This window comes from Python bivittatus, unplaced genomic scaffold, assembly GCF_059951505.1.
Source record: "Python bivittatus isolate LINGU-HERP-01145 unplaced genomic scaffold, Pbiv_v1 ctg000700_np1212, whole genome shotgun sequence".
Taxonomy (NCBI): Eukaryota; Metazoa; Chordata; class Lepidosauria; order Squamata; family Pythonidae; genus Python; species Python bivittatus.
In genome coordinates this window covers 72,498,375-72,518,979 of record NW_028277098.1, presented here as the reverse complement: position 1 = coordinate 72,518,979, position 20,605 = coordinate 72,498,375, and the positions used below count along the sequence as shown (strand labels likewise).

Sequence of the window (20,605 nt, the reverse complement as noted above, 5' to 3'; positions counted from 1 at the left end):
GTTGGCAACTCATAAGTGGTCACATCTGTCTCCAGAATTGTGTGGCTGCTTTAAAAGTCGCCCAGCAATGGCCATGTGATCCTGGGAAAAGATATGGCTGCTTCAATGACTTGCTGACAAGAAGTCCTTTGAGCTCTGAAGCAAATTTTTGGAATCCAATCCAATGCATTGTACAGTCCTACTTTCTATGACTTGTCCACACTCTTCAGCTTTAAGTATATTCTGTATTCTGATTCAGATACACCTCATTCCTTTAATTTCTTTGGCATATTATTTCTTATTCCTTTCCTTCACTCTGCATAACATTACTTACCTGAAAGGGGATAATGTGATGAATATGAATGTACAATCCAAACTATATGCTAATATGTTGTGCAAATTCTTCCAGAGAGACTCTTCTCAGTTACACAGATCCTCATTTTCAGCCCTCTGCAAAAGCTGCATTACACATTTTGATACAAGCAGCATAGCTTATTGTTGCCTTAACTTTTCTTTAGGATACATCTATCTGCGTGTTAATTGCCCACATGGGAAGTCACCTGGCCACTCTAAAAATTTCCTAGTTATGCAACAGCAAGAAAGAAATATACTTCTGAGATTTAGAGAACAATGTCATCTTATTCCAAGTGGATTAGAAAGTTTGGTTTATATTAACCAGGCAAAAAAATTCAGAAGCAGATAGTATAACTTAACCAAAGCAAGTTGCAATAGTTACTCATATTATCTAGCTAAGAATGAGGAATGAGGCATGGATTACAGTTTTATTTTATGTTACAGTTTATATAGCTAACATGGAAAATCTGTATCTATAAATATTTGGTTATATTTTCATTCAAATATGCCTGAGAACTGAGTACAGACAACAAAATTATATAATAAAAAAAAGAGAAATCCAAGCACTGAAATTCAGAATAAATGTCCCAATGGCAATCAATTTACTGTACAATGATTTCTTGTAAATCTGCAATGGTTTTTAAAAATATGGATGCAAACTCTCTGTCCATGAGGATTTTGTAATCCTATAGAGAGATCGGAACTGTTGTTAAATGGTTCCAGGTGTGTTTGTTTAAAGAAAGTTAGAAAAGCTGAGTAAAATGGAGACTTCAAAGTGCTCAGTAGAATGCCTGCAACTTAAGGTTGGGTCAATTGACTCTGCTGTAAAAAGAGTTATAGAAAACTTAGCTCCTCAGTAAGTTGGTTCAGCTGCCTTGCTTTGAGCTTGGACCAGAGAGTAAATTTACATTCCAGATGACAATATTACACCTTATGCTAGGCTGGAAATGCCTTTTACAGTTCTTGAGCCAACAGATATATTGGATTTACAACATCTGTCTCCACAAGCAAGTATGGTCATAGGCCAAGCTGTCTAGGGATGTGTCAGCCCTATAAGGTAGATCTGACCAAGAAACCAATGCCATGTAGGGCAATACTACTTTATTGTAAAGCTATACCACAGAACCTTGCAAGTCTAAATATGTTTCCCCTCCCTCCCTCTATGTGAACTAGGGAGGAACTTGTATGAGATATTTTCTCAAGTTACTTTCTTGACTCAGGCTCAAGCCCCTTTTGTCTGACCATTGTCTAAGTAGCAGCTCTTCCTCCTGTCCTTCAAGGCCATTCCCTCTTCCCCCTACAGAATGATATGAGTTCTGGAGGACCAAGGTTGGGAAAAGCTACATTAGATTATGTGATAGTAGTTTAAGTACATTCATCAGTCAGCATTTTATGTAAAATATATTACACAATTATAATTTTAAATTAGAAAGATTCATTAAATGTGTGACTGGACACATTTTGTTAAAAATATCTAAAAATAAATATTTGTCCAGCAGTGCTGAAGTGCAAGATATTGTTCCTATGGCTTTAGAAAAAAGATTGCACTTCTGTAAAAAATTACTTCATCTAATTATGATAAACAGTTAGTTACTCACTGGCATTACTTGTTATACTGTCATTTTCAGGGCCATGTTGCAAGGATGAAAACTATGGAAGTGATTCATTGGCCCTGCTTGCTCTTATAGTTATATTTAATTCCTTATTGAAAACACACACACACATCCAATCATTTTTCTTTCTGTGGCTTCTCAGTTCATTTTAAGCAATAACAATGATGGGTCTGGAGCAAGATATCTCTGAAGTCAAAGAACACGTCCTTGATGTTGACTTAGAAGTTAACAGATCTAAAGTTACAAATAATGCTTCAGGGAACTTTTATCACATCATCTTCATCTTTCCAAACTACCCTTTAAAGATACTTTCCCCATTAAACAAAAATGCATTTACACTGAAATGACCCATGAACCCAATGGAGGGGCAGCTCCATAACATTCCCTTTCTAGATTGCCACGCATATGCTCAGATTCAGCACTGACCACTTGATTAGGACTGGTGATCTATCTTACTGCTTCCTACCCTTGCCAGATGTGGGCTCTGGACTGAGTCCAAGATTGTGCAGTTCTTACTGGAGGATATTTCCACAAAAATGTCAAAGTTGCTAGGGTCTGGTCCATTGCAATTGTCATCAAAAGCCAATGGGCTCCAGTCTAGATCAGCCATCTGTAGTTTAGGGGATTAGAATGGTAGTTTTTTAATGTTAGCTACTGCCTTATTATTTTATTATTTTTGTTTGATTTATGCATATACCTTATTCAATTCTATATATTCTACTTGTTCTATGTGCATTTTTTTTTTTTTAAATTTGGTCTCTGACCACAAATAAAATAAACATTTTCCTCCTGGGATACTAAGTTTGGATAGCAGAAACATGGGAAGTTCTTTTTGAAACACAGTTGGTTCCTAACACTACCAGCTGGGCTTATTTCAGCATCCTATCTTATGTTGTTTCTCCATATGGAGTTACAAAACTCTCCTGTTGAGGGGAGAATGAAAAGGAAGTTGGGTGCAAAATAACCTAGGTAGGAAATAGGGAACACCCAACTGTTAGGATTTTCTCATGGGAAGAAATGCACCTCGCTATCTTCAAACATTGTTGTGGCTAAAAAGTCAGGCCATCTGCAGTTATTTTTGTTAGTTTGCACGTATACTGCTATTTACTGCCACCTATCGGCGTTTGTATGCTAGTTACTCAAGGGGTGGTGCATAGTGTCAATAAAGTGTGAGGATTACATGTCTCACTGCTCAGTAGAATTTTAGCCATCATGTAATCAGTTTTATAGGTTATGTAGTAGTAACTAATAACCAAGTAGTGTACCTCTTCTCTGAGAGTTTTTGGCTAGAGACTTTGTTAAACTTGTGTAGTGGATAAGTCTTGGCTGCCACATATATGAGAAGAAGTGATTTTTTCTATGTTTTGTATGAAACTTGTATTTTATGTAGTTTTTATTTTTCTCAGTGAACAACCAGATATTTTATACTTTCTGGCTGGATTTCTTTGGAGAACAAGATAAGGACATTGCATTCTTTAAATCTCTCTAACGCTGGTGTATATTTTTGGCATGAACTGTGATTATAGCTGCACTCTGCATAACACCAACTGGGGAAGGAGGGTCCCTGACAAGCAGAAGATAATGCAAATTGTAGCCATTTTTGAAGAACATTCTTGGTGGGCTCTTATACTCTAAGAATAGATGGACAGATCACAAACATCTCATCACAGTGACTGAGAACACAGAACTGGCTTTTTCCACTGCATGTTGGATTCTTATATCCAGAAAGGATCTATCCACGAGCAATGGTCATATACTGTGAGGGATCCTGATCAGTCACATGGTCAGGGTTTAGGCTTTATCCAGATGCTTATGCTATTTATGATTAGCGACTCACTCTGATTCTTAGTTACCACAATGTGCACACACTCAGGGTCAGAGGATGTACTACTCTCTAGGTTCTGCTTATCAAAGTTTCCTTGGTCAAAGTACCCAATGGGGATATAGTTGGTACAACCTGGTCTCCATGTATGCAATTTCTGAGTGCCCAGTGCCACAAGTCCTTCCTGGAGATAGCTTTCCGGGTGTTGCTGAGAGCCTGTATGGATCTGGATACGGAAGATGGAGACAGCTTGCTTAAAGATAACTGTAAAGGAGTTGCCAGCAGAAGGGGCCTTGCCCCAGAAGTAGCCTTCCACACTACTATAAGCCTTACTGGGTTTATAATTCTTAAATGTTACAATATCTGTTACTATATCTGCTGGGGGATTGTCAGGGAGTTCAGAGAGATCCTCTTCAAAGTCTTCATCTTTCAGCCTGTTTAGCGTGCCCTGGAAGGAGGAGTAGCGGCCAATGTGCTGGAAGAGGGATGGCTTGAAACGAATTTCCTCCTTTTGCGTAAGCAGGAGACGGAAATGCACAAAAAGCCAATCGCAAGGCATCTCTTGGTAAAAGAGCATGAGGAACCGAGCTAGCCGGGGGAGGTCACTAGAGTGGTAGAGCTTGGCAATGTAACCAAGTTTGGAAAACTCCAGAGTGACCCAAGAGGTGCCCTTCTGGGATGCCAGATTTCTTCTGATTACTGTGAAGAAGTATTTGGAGCAATGGACATCATCCTCAATCATGAGGTAGTAGGTGGAGAGGTTGGCTGCAAAATTCACAAGGTAAGCATAATCAACATTCTGTTTTGATCGAAAGCGTACACGATCCTCAGCATCATTAAAATTCCTTTTTAGGCCTTCCAAGGGAGGGTAATACTCAAGAGGGGTGTGGATAACCACTAGGTATCTCTGAAGGAGTTGAGCAGGAAACCTCGTGGCAATTTGCTGCACCATTTGAGAATTCCACTCCTGGTCTGGATCTGTTAAATGTACCACTACCACCATTTCCTTCAGTTCTTCTTGAGAAGATTGCTTAAAGATGGAAGTCAGGGTTTCCAGGAGATAGCTCTCTCGCTTCCGCTTGACAGAACACAGCCCTAATGTCAGAAACTCTGCAATAAAAAGGAAAACCTTATACACCTTGTAAGTTTGAGCCCCACTACCCAGGGTATCAAGAATCATGTACCTATCCACTCAACGCATATTTTCATTCTTCTATAGATGGTACATACATCAATTGACAAGAAATTCAGGTCACTAAATAAAAATGACAGAATGGTTCAGAACAAACTAAGAAAAGGAATTTTGCACTGATGGAAATTACTACAAGAGGTGGTAACAACTCTAGTTCTAGTGATTTTAAAATATTAGACAAATTCCATGTCCAGAGGTAGGAGGCAATTAACAGAAAGGGAGAGATAACTGCCTTCGTGTGTTTTCAAAAAAACTTTATTTTATGCAGCAGAGATTTTATTTTGTTCTTACTAAGGCATTGCTAAAGGAATTTGATTGCCTAATTCAGCCTTTCCAATGAACCTATCTATACATGATAGATACCTGATTGGAAAGCCTGGGCACTTAACAGAAACAAGAATTCTGCAGTATAATAAATCAGTTAATTTCAAACATGTTAGGTCATGTTTTGCCTTTGTATCCTTTGAATATTCCAAGAAAAAATAATTATAGCCACCTGGAACATCTGTGCATTTCCTTAAAATGCCTTGAAAAATTTCACTGAGTTTATAGACCAATAATTTTCTGGTAAAGTCAAGTCAGAAACAGAGAAGGAAAAGTCACCTCTTCACAATCAAAGTACAATAAAGCATGGAGCAGAAAGATAGGGGAGGATGAAGTTGACCAAGGATCAATAGCTGCTTCATTCTTGTTTCCATCAGCAAGTAGGCAATGGCTACATAAAGGCTTATTTAGCTAGGTACCCACAACACAGACACACAGCCCAGAAGTACTGCTGATCCATCTTAAATCAGAGATCATCCCCTGCTTCTTTTACATTTCTTAGGCAGCAGGAAAGGTATAAGAGAGCCAGTTTGGTGTAGTGGTCAAGGCACTAGGCTAGAAATCAGGAGACTGTTCCAGTCCCGCCTTAGGCACAAAGCCAGCTGGGTGACTTTGGGCCAGTCACTCTCTCTCAGCCCTGGGAAGGAGGCAATGGCAAACCACTTCCAAAAATGTTGCCAAGAAAACTGCAGGGACTTGTTCAGGCAGTCTCCAGGAGTCAAGACTGACTTGAAGGCACCAAAAAAAAAAGGGGGGGGGAATATAACTTTTAGTACAGGCCCTGTTCCTCTGCTTGCAACCATTCTTCTCCTTAACTATTCTGAGATATAACCAACATTATGATTGCTATAGGAGACAGGGGAGACAAATTAGCAAAAGAACCACTGAGCTGGAAATGAGATGCACCAGCCAACTGCATCCTCTGCCTTGAAACCACAGGGAATGAGAAGAGGACCTGAGCAATAGCAACAGCCCCATTCCTTCTCTATTTGGAAAGATCTGTGGTTATACACTCTGCTCCTCCAACTCTATTACACCACTGGGTGGCAGTATGAAGCTATCACTGGGCAGAAAAGCTATGTAGTTGTCCTGTCTACAGAAATAAAAGGGTATGAAGCCTACTATTCTCTTGGAGTAGTTTTTGGATTAAAGGCAGGAACAGATATCTGTTTTTGCTTTAGAGATCTTAGCCATCACAAAGGCCTGCCTGTTTGGCTGTCCTAAAATAGATTCTACTTATCTTTATAGCTATTCAGTCCATTATGCCATTTCTGTTAAACAGCTTTAAACAGAAACTGAACTTCTAAGCGGGTCCATGGATTTCGGGGCCCACATCTAAATAGTTCTGACTCTATTTGATCTGCCTTTTGCTGGTACTCACTTTTCTGGAGTGGCGCCATGCCAGCAAGGTAGCGGTAAGAGATATTCAGGACGTTCGTGGTATTGGTAACTGTTTGAAGGCTATATAAAGTCCAGTCAGCCACAATTTCGTGCACACCCACTGATCGAGCCCAGTTCTGAACATTCTTCTGTGCAGAAACAGGCAATAATAATAAACTTTCACCAATTTAGTGCAGTAGCTCTCTATCTCTATGAAATGATGTCAATAAAGCAGGGTCTTGTCATCATCTTCCATTATCACAAGCATTATTACAATTATTTTTCTGATAAGAAAATTAGATAGATCTGTGCCTTTGGATTTGGAAACTAAATACGGCCAACAGTGACACATAAAAAATCCTTTGAGCTTCCAAAAGTTTAATAAATCTTAAGGACATAACTTATTTTTAAATAAAGAGTAACTCATGTGATTATCTGGAGAACAAGGACATTGGTTCACTCTGAACATCCAGGACTAGAATTGTGTCTGCTGCTTCTTTTTCTTTGTGGAGTGGAGACATACTTGGTACCAATCAAAATTTTCTATGCTTTCATTTCTGCCTGCTTGGGGGAAAAATAATTATCTAAAATTAGGCTGAGGAAGGACAAATCTTAATAAATTGAAAACTTCACATTGGCACCTGTCCATCCTACCCTACAAATAAAACAGAACTACAGGCCAATGTTTCCCTTCTTTCTGTGTACCCCCAATACCTCCAAGTCCTGAAATGGGGAGACAGGATTCATAGGATGTGCACTGTGATGATGCTTTTCGTTGCATTCTGCAGGAGTGCTTCATTTTAGATAAAGGAAAAACTGCTTTCCATCCCATTGAATACAGCTAACTCCTCCTCCATGTAATCCAATAAAATATCAGATTGGTGGCTATGTAACTGCAAGACTCCTTTATCAGGCTAGTCAGATATGTGGAATAAGAACACTCTTCTTAAGAACTGGAGATTTATTTTAATATGGTATTGCAGTACCTAATAGGGAATTAGAAGTCCCTATGAGTGGTGATATTTGTCACTGCTTCACCCTCTGATTGTAAACAGTTTCTCCTGCCATGGTAAGGTAGAAGGTAGATGTGCTTGAGAATTTCATTCAGTCCATATTTTTTAAGAGAACCAACTAGATTTGCATTTTTTAGACTAAATTGCTGATTGGATTTTTGCATCTTCAATTTTTGGTGGAGCCAGTTTGGTGTAGTGGTTAAGGTGTTAGGTTAGAAACCAAGAGACTGTGTGTTCTAGTCCCACCTTAGGCATGAAGCCAACTGGGTGACCTTGGGCCAGTCTTTCTCTCTCAGCCCTAAGAAGCAGGCAATGGCAAACCACTTCTGAAAAGCCTTGCCAAGAAAATTGCAGGGACTTATCCATGCAGTTGCCAGGAGTCAAAAACTGACTTGAAGGCATACACATACATACAATTTTTGTGACACACTTTTTAGTTAAAAAACTGGATTTTAGGGTAATGATAGTGCACAATTAGTGTAATTATTTTTTTTAAGAGTTAAGAGATTAAGTAAAAATGAAATAATATATATGTTATATATGGACTTCAAAGAAATGGATAGAGACCTGTCTTCCCGTAGTGGCAACAAACTGGATGGAACGCCAGGGCCTTAAGAAAACAGTACAGCCCTACATTGTGCTTTCATGACCTCAGCAGCAGAGTGTCCAGAGAACGCCAGGCAGCAAATTGTCAATTCCATCATTTATTCCTTTGTACTGATTGGCATTGACATTCTGCTTGATCTTCTGCCAAAAAAAGTTTTAACAAGGCGCTGCTAATTTCTAGGCTGCTTATCTCTATCCCCATACAGTGGATAATCAGCATGAAAATAAAGAGAGAACTTGAATCCGAGAGAGAACGTAATTTAGTTAAAACAGTTTCTATGAAATACTCAAAACTTATGAAGGAATTTTGGGACTTCTAACAGAGCAAGAACTCAATAGAATGGATGTGATAGCTTTTCTTTTCTTTCTTTTTTCTTTCTCATATGGAGCAAATGTGTTAAGTTACACTCACCAGCTCAAGATCTTCATGGGGCCAAGAAGCCAGATTAATGATGAGCAGGAACACAAGGAGAGAAATGGCTGCTGCAAGTGAACGTTTCAGGGAACACCTCATGACAACTAACACTTTGGGAAGGCATGTGCCAGAAGCTAGTGGATCTGCAGGCATTCAGTTCTCACCCTGTCATCTGGAAAAGAATTAAGAGCAGTATCATAAGCATCTCCTCAGTGTCCCTACACACCACAGTCATGCCTGCGTCAGACGCTAATTTTATAGCTAACAAATCTACTGAAGCTGTATCAGGTTCTAAGAGCTTAACATCAGTCAGTTGTATATGGAAATGCATATCTTTACAAGTTGTATAAAAAGTACAATTAATAAAGAGGTTGGGAAATGTAAAAATGACTCAAGAGTCAAACATGAGATTTTACTGACAACCTTGTCAGGCAGTTTGATATTAGTGGAAGTGCCAAGAAGGCTACTGAGAAGCTGCCAACATATTTCCTTCAAAAATACAAGGGCTTCTTGCATCTACAATAAAAGCAGATTATTTATCCAAGCCTGGTCCTTGCCTCTTATGCTGCTAGCTCCTGAATGTTTATTGAGTTTCTAGAGATTGATTGCCATGCCTTGGCAAGCTCTAAAATCTAACGCTGCCCTGAAGGGAGAAGGCCTTGGTAGGAGGTCTCAGCTTTACAAAGAAGGGTATGTCAGGAGATTTAGTCATAAGTATATTTTACTGGGGAACTCTTGAAAAAATGGCTCTGCTAGTGAGATTCCAAATTACCAGTCCTCTCAGCTCATAATACCTTTAATCTAATCCTGCCTATTGGATATCACATAATGTTAGAGTTGGAAGGCTCAGAATTGGCTAGAAGTTGGAATCCTAACACATTTCTCCACATGTTCAGTTGAAATCTACTGCTGTGCTTTTCTTATCCATTGGCTAGCTAATAAATGTGGTTTTTTTTCTGTCTGACAACCCTTCCAAATTAGAAATCATACCTCCCCATAACATTCTGTTCTTCTGGCTACTTGCACTATTATTCCTTTCCCCCCACTTCCTTGTTTTGGAAGTTTCCATAGACATTACTTGCACATTTCCAACATCTTTGCAGTTATTATTTGTGCCCAATGTTAAACACTGTGCAGAAAATGGCCACAAAAAACACTGAATGTGCTCTGAGGGTGTACATCTCTACTAAATGTTGTAGAATTAAAGGGAATGGCCTGCTTAAAAGCCTGCCTGTTCTTTAGCCAAGACATTCTCAGTTGTAATCCAGACTAGTGATTTATAGAAATGTCTAGCATACAGTTTGCTGACTGTACTAAGGAGGGTTATGGGACAATACTCAGTAGATATATCTCTACTCCCTTTCTGTGTGTAGGAATTACCAGGGCTAGACTCTAGTCAGGTAGAATCTTAACCCTATCTATATACTACTAAAACTTTCATGTCTGTAACCTTCAACTGGGCAAAATGGTGTGTGATAGGGCAACAATTTTTGAACCAAGGTACCTCAAAAGGTGTATTCCCAACCTCCTTCCCACCTCCCTTTGTCCCCTGTACCCAATCAGCTGGTGACAAGGCCTGATGGGCGAGTGGCGATTGGCTGCTTTAGAAATGAGGCAGAAATCTGAAATCTTTTAACAGTGGTAGGCATTGAGATGAGGGAGTGACTTGGATGCCTGCTGGCAAGATAGGGCTGGCTGGAGGGGGTCCCAGTGGTTGATGGGTGAGCCTTCTTCCTCCCTCAAGGGAGGGGCCCTTGGGGACATGCCAGAATGGGGAATGGGGGTGCAGTTTTCCTTATGGTCCACAGCTCCCTTTGTTCCACCTCCCCCCAAAGTGGCAGGCAGTTCTGCTGGTCAGCTGAGGAGGAGGAGGAAGAGTATTATTCACCGGGGTTCTCCTGAGAGTCAGGAGGGGAGGGCAAATTGCACAAGCCTATATTATATGTGCAAATGGAGGGAGAAAAAGGCAGGCAGGCAGGCAGGCAGGCATCCCCGACTTTTTTCTCGCCTCCCTCTGGCCCCTGTGCCCAATTGGCTGGTGGCAAGGCCCAACGGGAGAGTGGCGATTGACTGCTTTGGAACCAAGGCCAAAGTCTGAAATTTCTTAACAGTGGTGGGTGTTGAGGGAAGGATGAGGGAACAACTTGGGTGCCTGCTGGCAAGGTAGGGGTGGCTGGGGGGTGCCAGCGGTTGACAGGTGAGCCCTCTTTGAGTGAGGGGGCCCTTGGGGACATGGTGGAAAGGGAAGTAGGGATGCAGTATTCCTCATGGTCCACGGCTCCCTTTGTTCCACCTCCCCCCAGCAAAGTGGCAGGCAGTTCTGTGGGTCAGTTGAGGAGGCGGCTTCATGGGGGTTTTCCTGAGGGTCATGAGGGGAGGGCAAATGGCACAAGCCTATAGTATATTAGGAAGGGAGGGGGGGAGGGAGGAAGGAAGGATTGATTTCTGACACTCCCTGACAACTTCCCACAAGCAAAGTCAATGGAGAAGCCACAAGCAAGTCACAAGTTACTCCTACTCCAACTGCTTTTTCGCCCTGGGTCATTCTGTTTCTCTGTTTAGGTAAGCAAGTATCTCTAAAATGATTACCCAATGGGTCATCGGTTGTCTAGTTATCAATAAAGACAAAAAGAGAGGGCATGATGGGGCCCACCAGTCCAAATTATTATAGAGTTCCACAATGATGAAATTGCTGCCTGGTGCTTTAACCTTAGTTGTTTGACTAAGCTAGTGATCTCAAAGCTTGACACGACAGGCCATAAAAAGTTCTTTCAAAATCCAGTCCCATATCAGGGAGAAGGACTCCTCAAAAGAATATAGAATTGGTCCTTCCAAACAGAAGCAGGAATGACAAAGAAGGGTCAGGGAGTGAAAGGTACTGACTATGATGAAATTGTTTGCCAGAAAAGAGTTGGATTCCTGGACTGAGAATGGATGTGTGTCTCTTTCAAAGTTTATCTTTTCTTAAGAATAATAATTATGTTGTCTTTTAAGAAGGAGTAAATTTTGGACTGACATATTCCTTAAAGCAAGTGATCATTAGCTTAAGGCAGTGTTGTCCAAACTTGGCCACTTTAAGATGAGTGGACTTCAACTCCCAGAATTCCCCAGCCAGCCATGCTTAGTCTCAGGGCTGGGGGAGATATTAGAGATACCTGAAGTATCATCAGTAACAAGAGAAGATTCTCATCCCAGATACAGTATCCTGTCTGTAAAATCAGGTCCATAAAGCCAGGCAAACATCTTGGTGAAAATGGGGGTCACAAGCTAAAGGTAACTCTGCGAGTGCAAAAGAGGAATCCAGTGGTGTTGTGGAGTTTCTAGTAAGGAGCTCTGATAGGCCATTTGTGGGGGTCTAGCTAGACATTTGATCGGCTGGGCAGACAGTGATACATTTATTACTAAAAGAGTCAGAGACGGCTATGTTAGAAGTGGGAAGGTGTCTGCCTGATTCAGGATCAGCCACTGTCAAGTCAATGAGCAAAGTGGAATTTTTCTTCTTGCAGGCTATGGGGCAATCATAAAGATAAGATGAAGCGGAAGGGATCTTACCTGAGTCACAAACTGAATTAGTGGCATAGCGCATCGCCTCTTTTTCCTGACAGGAGGATGAAAGGCAGGAGAGTGTAAGAGCCAGTTTGGTCTAGTGGTTAAGGCTCCAGGCTAGAATCCAGGAGACTGTGAGTTCTAGACCCGCCTTAGGCATGAAAGCTGGCTGGGTGACTTTGGGCCAGTCACTCTTTCTCAGCCCACAATGTCAGGCTTGGAAGACAAGCTGGTTAGTCAATTCCTGTTGCAATCAATGGATGAACATTGGTCTGAAAAAAAAAAGTGGACTTTGTTCCTGCAGGAAAAATGCTAGGAAGAAATAGAATGTAAGGCATCTGACGGATAAGTTAGAGATATGGAAGCAGAAGAGGCATTTTTTTTGGAATTCCTTGTCAGATATTGAGAAGAGAGTCTTAAGAGTTTCTACAGAGGTTATAGCAATGTAATAGAACTCTGAACTTCATTTAGACTGCGTATAGTTCCATTCTCTGAAGCAAGAGACAGAAAGTCCATCTGACTGCTTCTCTAGAAGGGACTAATTAGATAAAGCTGCCCTTGATCCAGCAGGCCTCCATGATTTATTGGCTCTTGGGAGTCTGCTTTATGGAACAGAAAACTTGCCTTTTTTTATCCTCCCTCAGGTGAAGGTCTTTCTCTAAGCTTTATTAAAGAGGAGCTGTTTATGAAGTGTACTGTCTTATTGCCATCTTTCCTCCCTTTCTGGGAAGGTTTTTGACTTCCCAGTCTACCCAATATCCCTGGAATTCTTTGAGTAAGTGTTGAAGCTAAGGCAAGAATCTCTGACTCTCACACCAAAGCAAGCCATTTTGTAAGTAAGGGATATATAGTAGAAACCTTCAAAGAAAAGGAAATGAGCAATAACATGGCTATTGATTCACAAAGGTGGGAAGAAGAGGCATGGGATGTAAACAACTTACATAGAAGGCAGGATTCTGGGTTGCTGTTAGGCAGATAACTTATTTTTATGCATAGCTTCCTAATTCTCTGCAATAAATGTACCATTCTAAATTGCATGGGCCTGCTTAGGAATGCAGAGTAGGAAGAGTTTAATTGCCATATTCTGATATGAAGCCCTGACATTCTGGTGGTCATCCATCAAAGTACTAGCCAGGTCCAACCCTTCTTGACTTTTAACCCAGACATGGTCAGCACCTGCTGAAACTGTAAAAGCTACTGTTGCTTGTCAATATCAAGAAAACTGAGCTAGACACTGATACTGCTACATCTGCATCACAAGGTTTAAGCTGGAGGCCCCACAGTCTGAAGAACCTTCAAAGAATCCCTATAAATAGGGAGCAATAGCATGCTGCTGCACCCCAGATGATCAAGATTTCAGCCTCGGACTGTCATTTAAAAGGAATTTCTTGAAGTGTAAGTAGCAAGAAGTTGAATTCAGATGACATTTATGTTGACATGCAGCCTGAAAGTACAGTGGTACCTCGGTTCACGAACTTAATTCGTTCCGCGACTCTGGTCGCGACCCGAATTGGTTGCGACCCGAATCAAATTTTCCCATAAGGTTCAATGTAAATACGGTTAATCCGTTCTGAACCATATGTATTTTTTTAAAAAAAACACAAAAATATGAAACAAAATACAGTACAGTGCAGTACGAAGAGAGAGAACGCTAACCTTGCTCGAGGCGACTTCTGGCGTGGAGGACAGGAAGGCGGGTGGGGAGGCGGTTATTGCTTGGAGGGAGAGTCCCCCTCCCTACAGGAAGCCACGACCACATGTCACAGCAGGGAAAATGGCCGCGGATCCTGTTCGTCACCTGATGCGGAGTTCGCAGACGGAAGCAAAATTTTGCGAACGATGCAGTTCGTGACCCAAACTGGTCATGAACAGAAGCATTTGTGACCCGAGGTACCACTATATATTGGAAGAGTTACAGACCTACCCTCTTCCAATCCTCGGTGGCCATATGCCCCCCAAAAGTGGCACCTGATTGGCTCAGCTGCTTGCTATTCACACTCTGAGAATTTATTTTAAATTAGTATATTACTTCTACTATGATTGATTGATTCTCCATCACCAGCAATAAAGAGAAAGAGGAAATCTCCAGAAGCTTCATCACATTGCCTTGGGCTGTCTCAAGCCTTGTTGTATTTCTAAGATTAAATACATTAATGGTTGGACATCTTCCTATAATCATAATTAAACCTTAATATTTTCTTATAGCTTTTGCCAAAAGCAACATTAAAATATTCAGAAAAACAATGCATTCATAATAAAAATCTTCATACACACATTAGGGCAATATCCTTATTATACCAACTCAATATCACATATTGCTTTGCTTACCATCTTGCCAAATGCTGATGTTCAAATGGATTTGAACATCAGCATTTTTTTTTCATCCTTTCTACTGCCAGCCCATTAAAAATATGCAACAAAACATATCCTAGTGGTTTCATGCAGACACTGGGGAGAGACATAACAATAGGCCAACCGCACCGTGTTCTGGAATTAGCCATCCAATAGGAATAGACTGACTACTAAGCAGCAGCTCCAGTACTCAGCCCAGAACTCAGCCTGTTTAAGAAGATACCGTAATGCAGGGTAGAGGAAAGCTACTGCAGGTTCTAAGAGGAGCAACTGAATCTCACCCTCCCTGCCTGTTTCCTGATACAACTGATCTCAGGGGCTGGTCAAGGCAGCAATTGTTGAACACCAGGCCTGCCGCCAGATTGGAACAGATTCTCTGGATTTATCTGGGAGTAACTTCTGCTCAGTGGAATTGGACTTATACTAAATACACACGTTCAGGCTTATACTTTGATTAAAACAAACAAACAAACCAGAAGGAATAATACACAGAGACTTGCTAAGGCTGAACAAAAACCTCTTTTATCATGTGTAAGTTTTAGGCTAAACTCATAGACGGCTGAAAAATGTATCCCTGTAGATTTGTTCTGCAGCTTTTCCAAGTCGCTATTTCAAAAGAACAACTCAGCTCTTGCAATGTTAACTGCTATTTGAGGAGCCCCACAATATAACTATTACAGTCCAAACATCTTTCATGCCTCATGAGACATATTTAAAATGTAACAGAAGTATAATACAAATATCCCATTTACAAATGAGACAGAGATTCCATTAGAAAATTCTAATGGATTCTACAAACACAAACCCAGAATTCGACTATTTTGTTATGTATCTGTTATCTGATAAGAGGAAAGAAACATCACAAGCTTCTGAGTGGAAAATGTTGTAGAAGTGAAATAAACTGAGGTTCCCACCGAGGTCTGGATGCCCCCCCCCGCTAGTATTTCAGAGGGTCCTGAAGACCTGTTTTTTTGCCCAGGCCTTGGGCAAGGGTAACTGAAGCTCCCTTCTAGGTAATGTGGGTTTGCTTTTGGTTGTTGCCTGGCTTTCACCATCTTTTGTTCCTTGCTTTTATTATTGTACTGTTTTATTGTTTTTTGTATTTTTTATTTGTGAACTGCCCAGAATTGCTGGGAGATGAGCAGTGTAAAAATTTAATAAATAAATAAAATAAATAACAATTCTTCATGGAGAACCTTAATGAAGAAAAAATAAAAGAGGATGTGTCCAATAATTCTGGGCACAGTCTTCAAGGGCAAACACATAATGCTATATTGCTGAATTGCCCTCTAACAGAGCAGATAGAAAGATAATAGTACTGGCCTTAGAGAATGCTAAGAATATTCAGACAGAGACAGGGTCTTAACTAACAGACTGACTGGGTGCATAGGTAATTTGCAGTTACACATCTGGGATACAAGGAGCTGTTTAGTCTTTCATATGGCAAGATAACAAAAGCATTGGTGATAATCCTTATGACAGTATTTTTGTATGAATTTTATTTTCCCAAGTTGATTGAAGTAGAAGAGGCTAGAACTGATGGATAAAATTATAATTTCCACCAGTACCCGAACATGAAAAGCCTTACTCTTCCATCAACTCTCAATAGTTTTGACTCCAGCCAAACTACAGCGTAAGGCATACATCCTGTTGCTTGAAACAGAGCTCTTGAAAATATGGGTTATATACACTCAACTGAGGCAAAGTTGGACTTTGCATCTAGGTCTAATTGAGCTCCATAAAATATCTGGCCCAGCAATTTGACCACAAAGGGCTTCAGGGCCACTGTGACAATCCTGTCTCCTTGTCTATTAAAAAAAAAATATATCTCAGGATAACTGTCCAGGTAACAATAGAGGCAAATATGTGTAGCTCAGGGTTGAACTGTGGAGTCTTTGGGGTTCTCTGAGCTTGGTTCTTTTCTTGCAATGAAAATTTCTTTAGGCAGTGAAATTCAGCAGCCAGCCAGCACCTATTTTTTCCTATGAATATCTATTCATAGGTACTTAAAGCAATTAGCCTGTTCATTAACACTACCACTTGTATGTCCTCAGTCTTTCAGTGAAGACCATAATCTTTGACTCTGGTTATTTAATTACAGGCTAAGCATTGAAGGCAATACTGGACCTTCAAGGCTTTCCTAAGGCCAAATGGGGAATATAATAGTATCACTAGGCTACAATTTTGCTAGATTTCCAGTGGGGCTAAAAAGTTGACCAAAACTTTATCTTCAACATTTTATTTTTGCATAACTTGGATAACTGTGAATTGTTGAGTTCTTATGTTTATCATACAATTTATTCTATAATGCAAATAAAGACTGCTTATGCTTCAATAGTTTAAAAATTGGACTGTTTTTACAATAAAGGTAAATAGCAGTGCCAGAAATGGCTCCCCTCACATCAGCATTGGATTTAAGCATTTCAGCTGAAATAAGATTGTTACTGGAAGCCCTTTCATTTGGTTGATTCCTCAATTTTTGCAACGGAGACTGAAAGTCAGTTGCACAGAGAGTCAGCTGCTAGATTGTGTGCAAGCTGTCACTGAAGACCAGCAAACAAAATCTGGAAAAGAGCTCCCAGACTTCCACTGGAATATGACATGCCAAACTAGGTGGCTTTGGGTGCCCACTGCCCGTCAATACAAATCAGAATTTGTCTATACATTTCTCTCTGGGGGTATAATTAGCTGGCCCTATATATTCTGTGTGGCTGCCCTCTTTTTATCTTTCAAAAGGGTTTTTATACTTTTTTTAATCTCGAGAAGCAGTCCCACGGTCCTAGTAGAGGAACTGGCTTTATATATCCTAAAAGTCCCTATCAGAGTTGTTCTGCTTAGATCAACTGGAAGATTGATGGTTTTAACTTGTAATCAGTTTTGGTAGGCTCTGAATAAGCTTCTCATAAAGAGCAGTGACAGAAGGATCAGTGTCTTATCAAGTGCTATATCTAAGCACTTGACCAGACTGACTAAACTATATGAGTCAACATTCAAAGTCAACAGTAGATCCTGATAATAAGTAATTCCTTTATGGGCTCCTTTAACAGGTCCACTGAAAATATATAAATCAAGGCAGCCGGACATCTATGCCAAGTCAGCCACTTATCTTGCACTCCTTAGAATGTATGTGAATAAGCCCATATCTATCTCTGTGTCAGAAAAGTAACTTTGACCCTGATGATCTAAGCATCCCAGTCAAAGTTTAAACAATTAGTGATAAACAAATGCCCTACCCCATCCCAGAGATTTTTAACCCTGAGATAGCAATTGTTGAAGGGAAGCTGACACATTTAGAAACAGAACGTGTATTTTAGAGCTTTTTTGTAATTGTGGAAAAGAAGTAGAGCTAGGAAACCTAAAAAAGGACAAATGTTCACTTACTTGGAGAAACTGCAACTGAATTTAGTCAACTTCCCCCTTCAGAGTACAGCGACGCATCTGTGCCTCCGGCTCCGTGCGATGAGCAATCCGAAAATGCACCGTTTGCCCGCCGCCCTTCCGGGGAACCTCCCAGGACTTCGACCGCAACCGCTTTGCTCGCGACAGAAGAAAGCGCTCTTCGGTGTTTTCACCCAGGAGCCCAGCCCCGGCGCAAGCCTCGCCTCTCCGCTTCTTGATTTAATTGTTATGCCGACCCAGAAACGCGTGTAGAGACTTGAACAGAAAATAGCGAAAATGCACGCGAGACTCGTGCACTTCAGCGCAGAAGAGAGAGCGGCCTACCCTGTCGTGGGCTAAGCGCGACATCGGAACGGGCATCTCTTCCAGACCATCCTTACTTTCGAGGCACGCCGGCGTGCCCAAAGCGGGCAGACCTTGACGGCTGCTCTCCCGCGACGCAGCAGTTCGTTCTCCGCCGGGCCGGTTCTCTCCTCGCTCTCCCTGAGCTCCAGCCTCAGACAGCCGAGGGGAGACTTCCCTGGGGACAGAGCCGAGCTTCGCCTTCCGAGCCTCTGATGCCGCCTTCCTCATCTACCCCGTCCTCGGCGAGGCAGAGGCGGCGACTTCCACTTAGCACTGGCCGTGGCCCAGAACACGCAGCCCACCAGCGGACTAAAACCCACTCGACGGGAAACGTTCCCGTGGGCCATTGGCGAAACATCCGCACAGCCGTGTCCGCCTGACGAAGGAAGTGTTGATCGAAACGCGGAAACCAGTTTCGAGGTAGTCTCGCGGAAGCAGATCCCCGAGGCTCCCCCCGTGCCTCAAGCGCGCCTTCCTTCTGCCGCTTTTTCCAGCTCTGACGATCCATCCCCGCCGCTCGTTGAGCGCCGGCCCAGCCTCTGACCCACCTCGCTCCAGCCCCGTCTGGGCGCCGCCGCTGCTGCTCTTGTCTGTTCGCCAACTTTGGAGCGGCTTTTCCAGCCGGCCTCTCGCAGGGCTTCCAGCGCCGTCACTGAAAGAACGGGTGCACTGTGGCTGCTCCTTGTCCCTTCTCGAATGTGCGGAGAAGGGCAGAAGAAATGGTGGGGAAAGGCGATAGGAAAGCCTTTTCTGCAAGGGCCAACCCTTGCTAAGGAGCCTTCTGACCAGTCTCGCTGCCTCCGCTCCTCTCACGCTGATGTCCCAGCAAATTTCGCTTTCCCCAACAGCTCTTTTCTCATCTCTCCCCACACCTCCTGAATCTGCACAGACCTCATCTGGTCCAGTTGGACTGAAATCAGTGGGGCTTAAGGGAGAGACTCCCTGGGAAAGTGTAGGGGGTTTGGGCAACCATATGAAAGCCTTCCTCCAGGAAGTTTTTCTTTTATTCAGCATCCCAGTCCAGCACGCAACTCTTGAGACTTCCTGCTTGGTAGTTCCCACTCCATTACTGATAGGTTGGGCAGAGCCAAAGGGAAAAAATATGTCTGAAGTGCACATGGATACACAAGTAGCTCTGTTTGGCAACCCCTGAAACTAAACTCATCTTTAACTGGGATCCAGCACCATTGTAGGCTCCAGAGCACCTTTTCCCCTTTGAATGTGAAGTACTGTATATATTTGTTTGTTTGAGCCTGGCTTACCATGATGTGTGAACTCAAGGATTGGAATTAGTAACCATGATTTATGGTTGCCAACTATGACTTAACAAACCAGATTTGAAACAAACAAGTGTAATGTATTAATCCAGTCTTAGTTCAATCCCATAGATAAATCCTCCAAAGTCCCATTAAACTCTCAGATAAATGGAATTAAGATTCCAAGTGGTACAAAATCTGCAAATATTTCCTTGGTCATTTTCCAAAAATTCCATTATAAGTTTCTAATACCAAGCAAGCCTGATTAGGGTCCCCCCCCTTTCTTTGGAGGGAAGTCTCTTTCAAACTTGGAGTCACACAGAGAATTTGATAGGTAGGTAGGAAATACAGACAAAATATAAGTCCCTTACAAATACTGTATAACACACCAGTGTATTACCCTTTGGCTGAATTTTTTGTTGTTGCTTTTCTTATAAGAGTTTTACTGCCCCCCATCTTGTTTACATCAAGGTGTGGACCATAACAGTAGTCCTTGCTTAATGGGCAGTCCTTGCTTACTGGCTCCCTCATTTGGTGACTGAAGTTATGACTGTGTAAAGAAAATCAGCTTTGCGATCAATCCTCATATCTGTGACCGTAGCAGCATGCTGCGGTCACCGATTGCCACTCAGGCACTTTACAACCAGTGCAGATTTATAACTGTCGCAGCATCCCACAGATGTGATTGCCATTTATGTGCTTCCCAACCTGCTTGCAACAAACAGAGTTAATGGAGAATGTGGAAGTAAAATCATAAAGTGTGGTGACGTGATGTTTTGCTTAATGACCACAGTGACTTGCTTAATAACTGAATGGGAAGTGATGTTGTAAGTCCATCACGGTCATGTGATTTTCCACTTAGCAACTGCAGCTAATCCTGCTAGCAAGATAAATAATCCTGCCAGCAAGAGTGAAGCAATGTAGTTTTCTGTAACACCTGAATAAAAACTAGAAATTGAATGACAATTGAATTATAAGCAAGTTTGATAGTTTTGTTTGGTAGGTGGAC

The 20,605-nt window shown here is 41.7% G+C and overlaps 1 protein-coding gene across 2 annotated transcripts; it reads right to left on the bottom strand.

Moving 5' to 3' along the window:
- Positions 1–747: 747 nt before the first annotated feature.
- On the bottom strand, positions 748–19,024 carry LOC103067082 (alpha-1,6-mannosyl-glycoprotein 4-beta-N-acetylglucosaminyltransferase-like). Of its 2 annotated transcripts, none has more exons than XM_007426055.4 (4): positions 17,978–19,024; positions 8,696–8,870; positions 6,666–6,810; positions 748–4,878 (listed from the first exon to the last, which is right to left on the bottom strand). In XM_007426055.4, the coding sequence occupies exons 2-4, from the start codon at positions 8,849–8,851 to the stop codon at positions 3,731–3,733; spliced, it is 1,449 nt and encodes a 482-aa protein (XP_007426117.1). In that variant the 5' UTR covers positions 8,852–8,870; positions 17,978–19,024; the 3' UTR covers positions 748–3,730. The 2 variants fall into 2 exon arrangements, with proteins under 2 accessions (XP_007426117.1, XP_007426116.1); XM_007426054.4 differs by having other exon boundaries at positions 6,666–6,813; positions 17,978–19,023.
- Between the last annotated feature and the right edge of the window lie 1,581 nt (positions 19,025–20,605).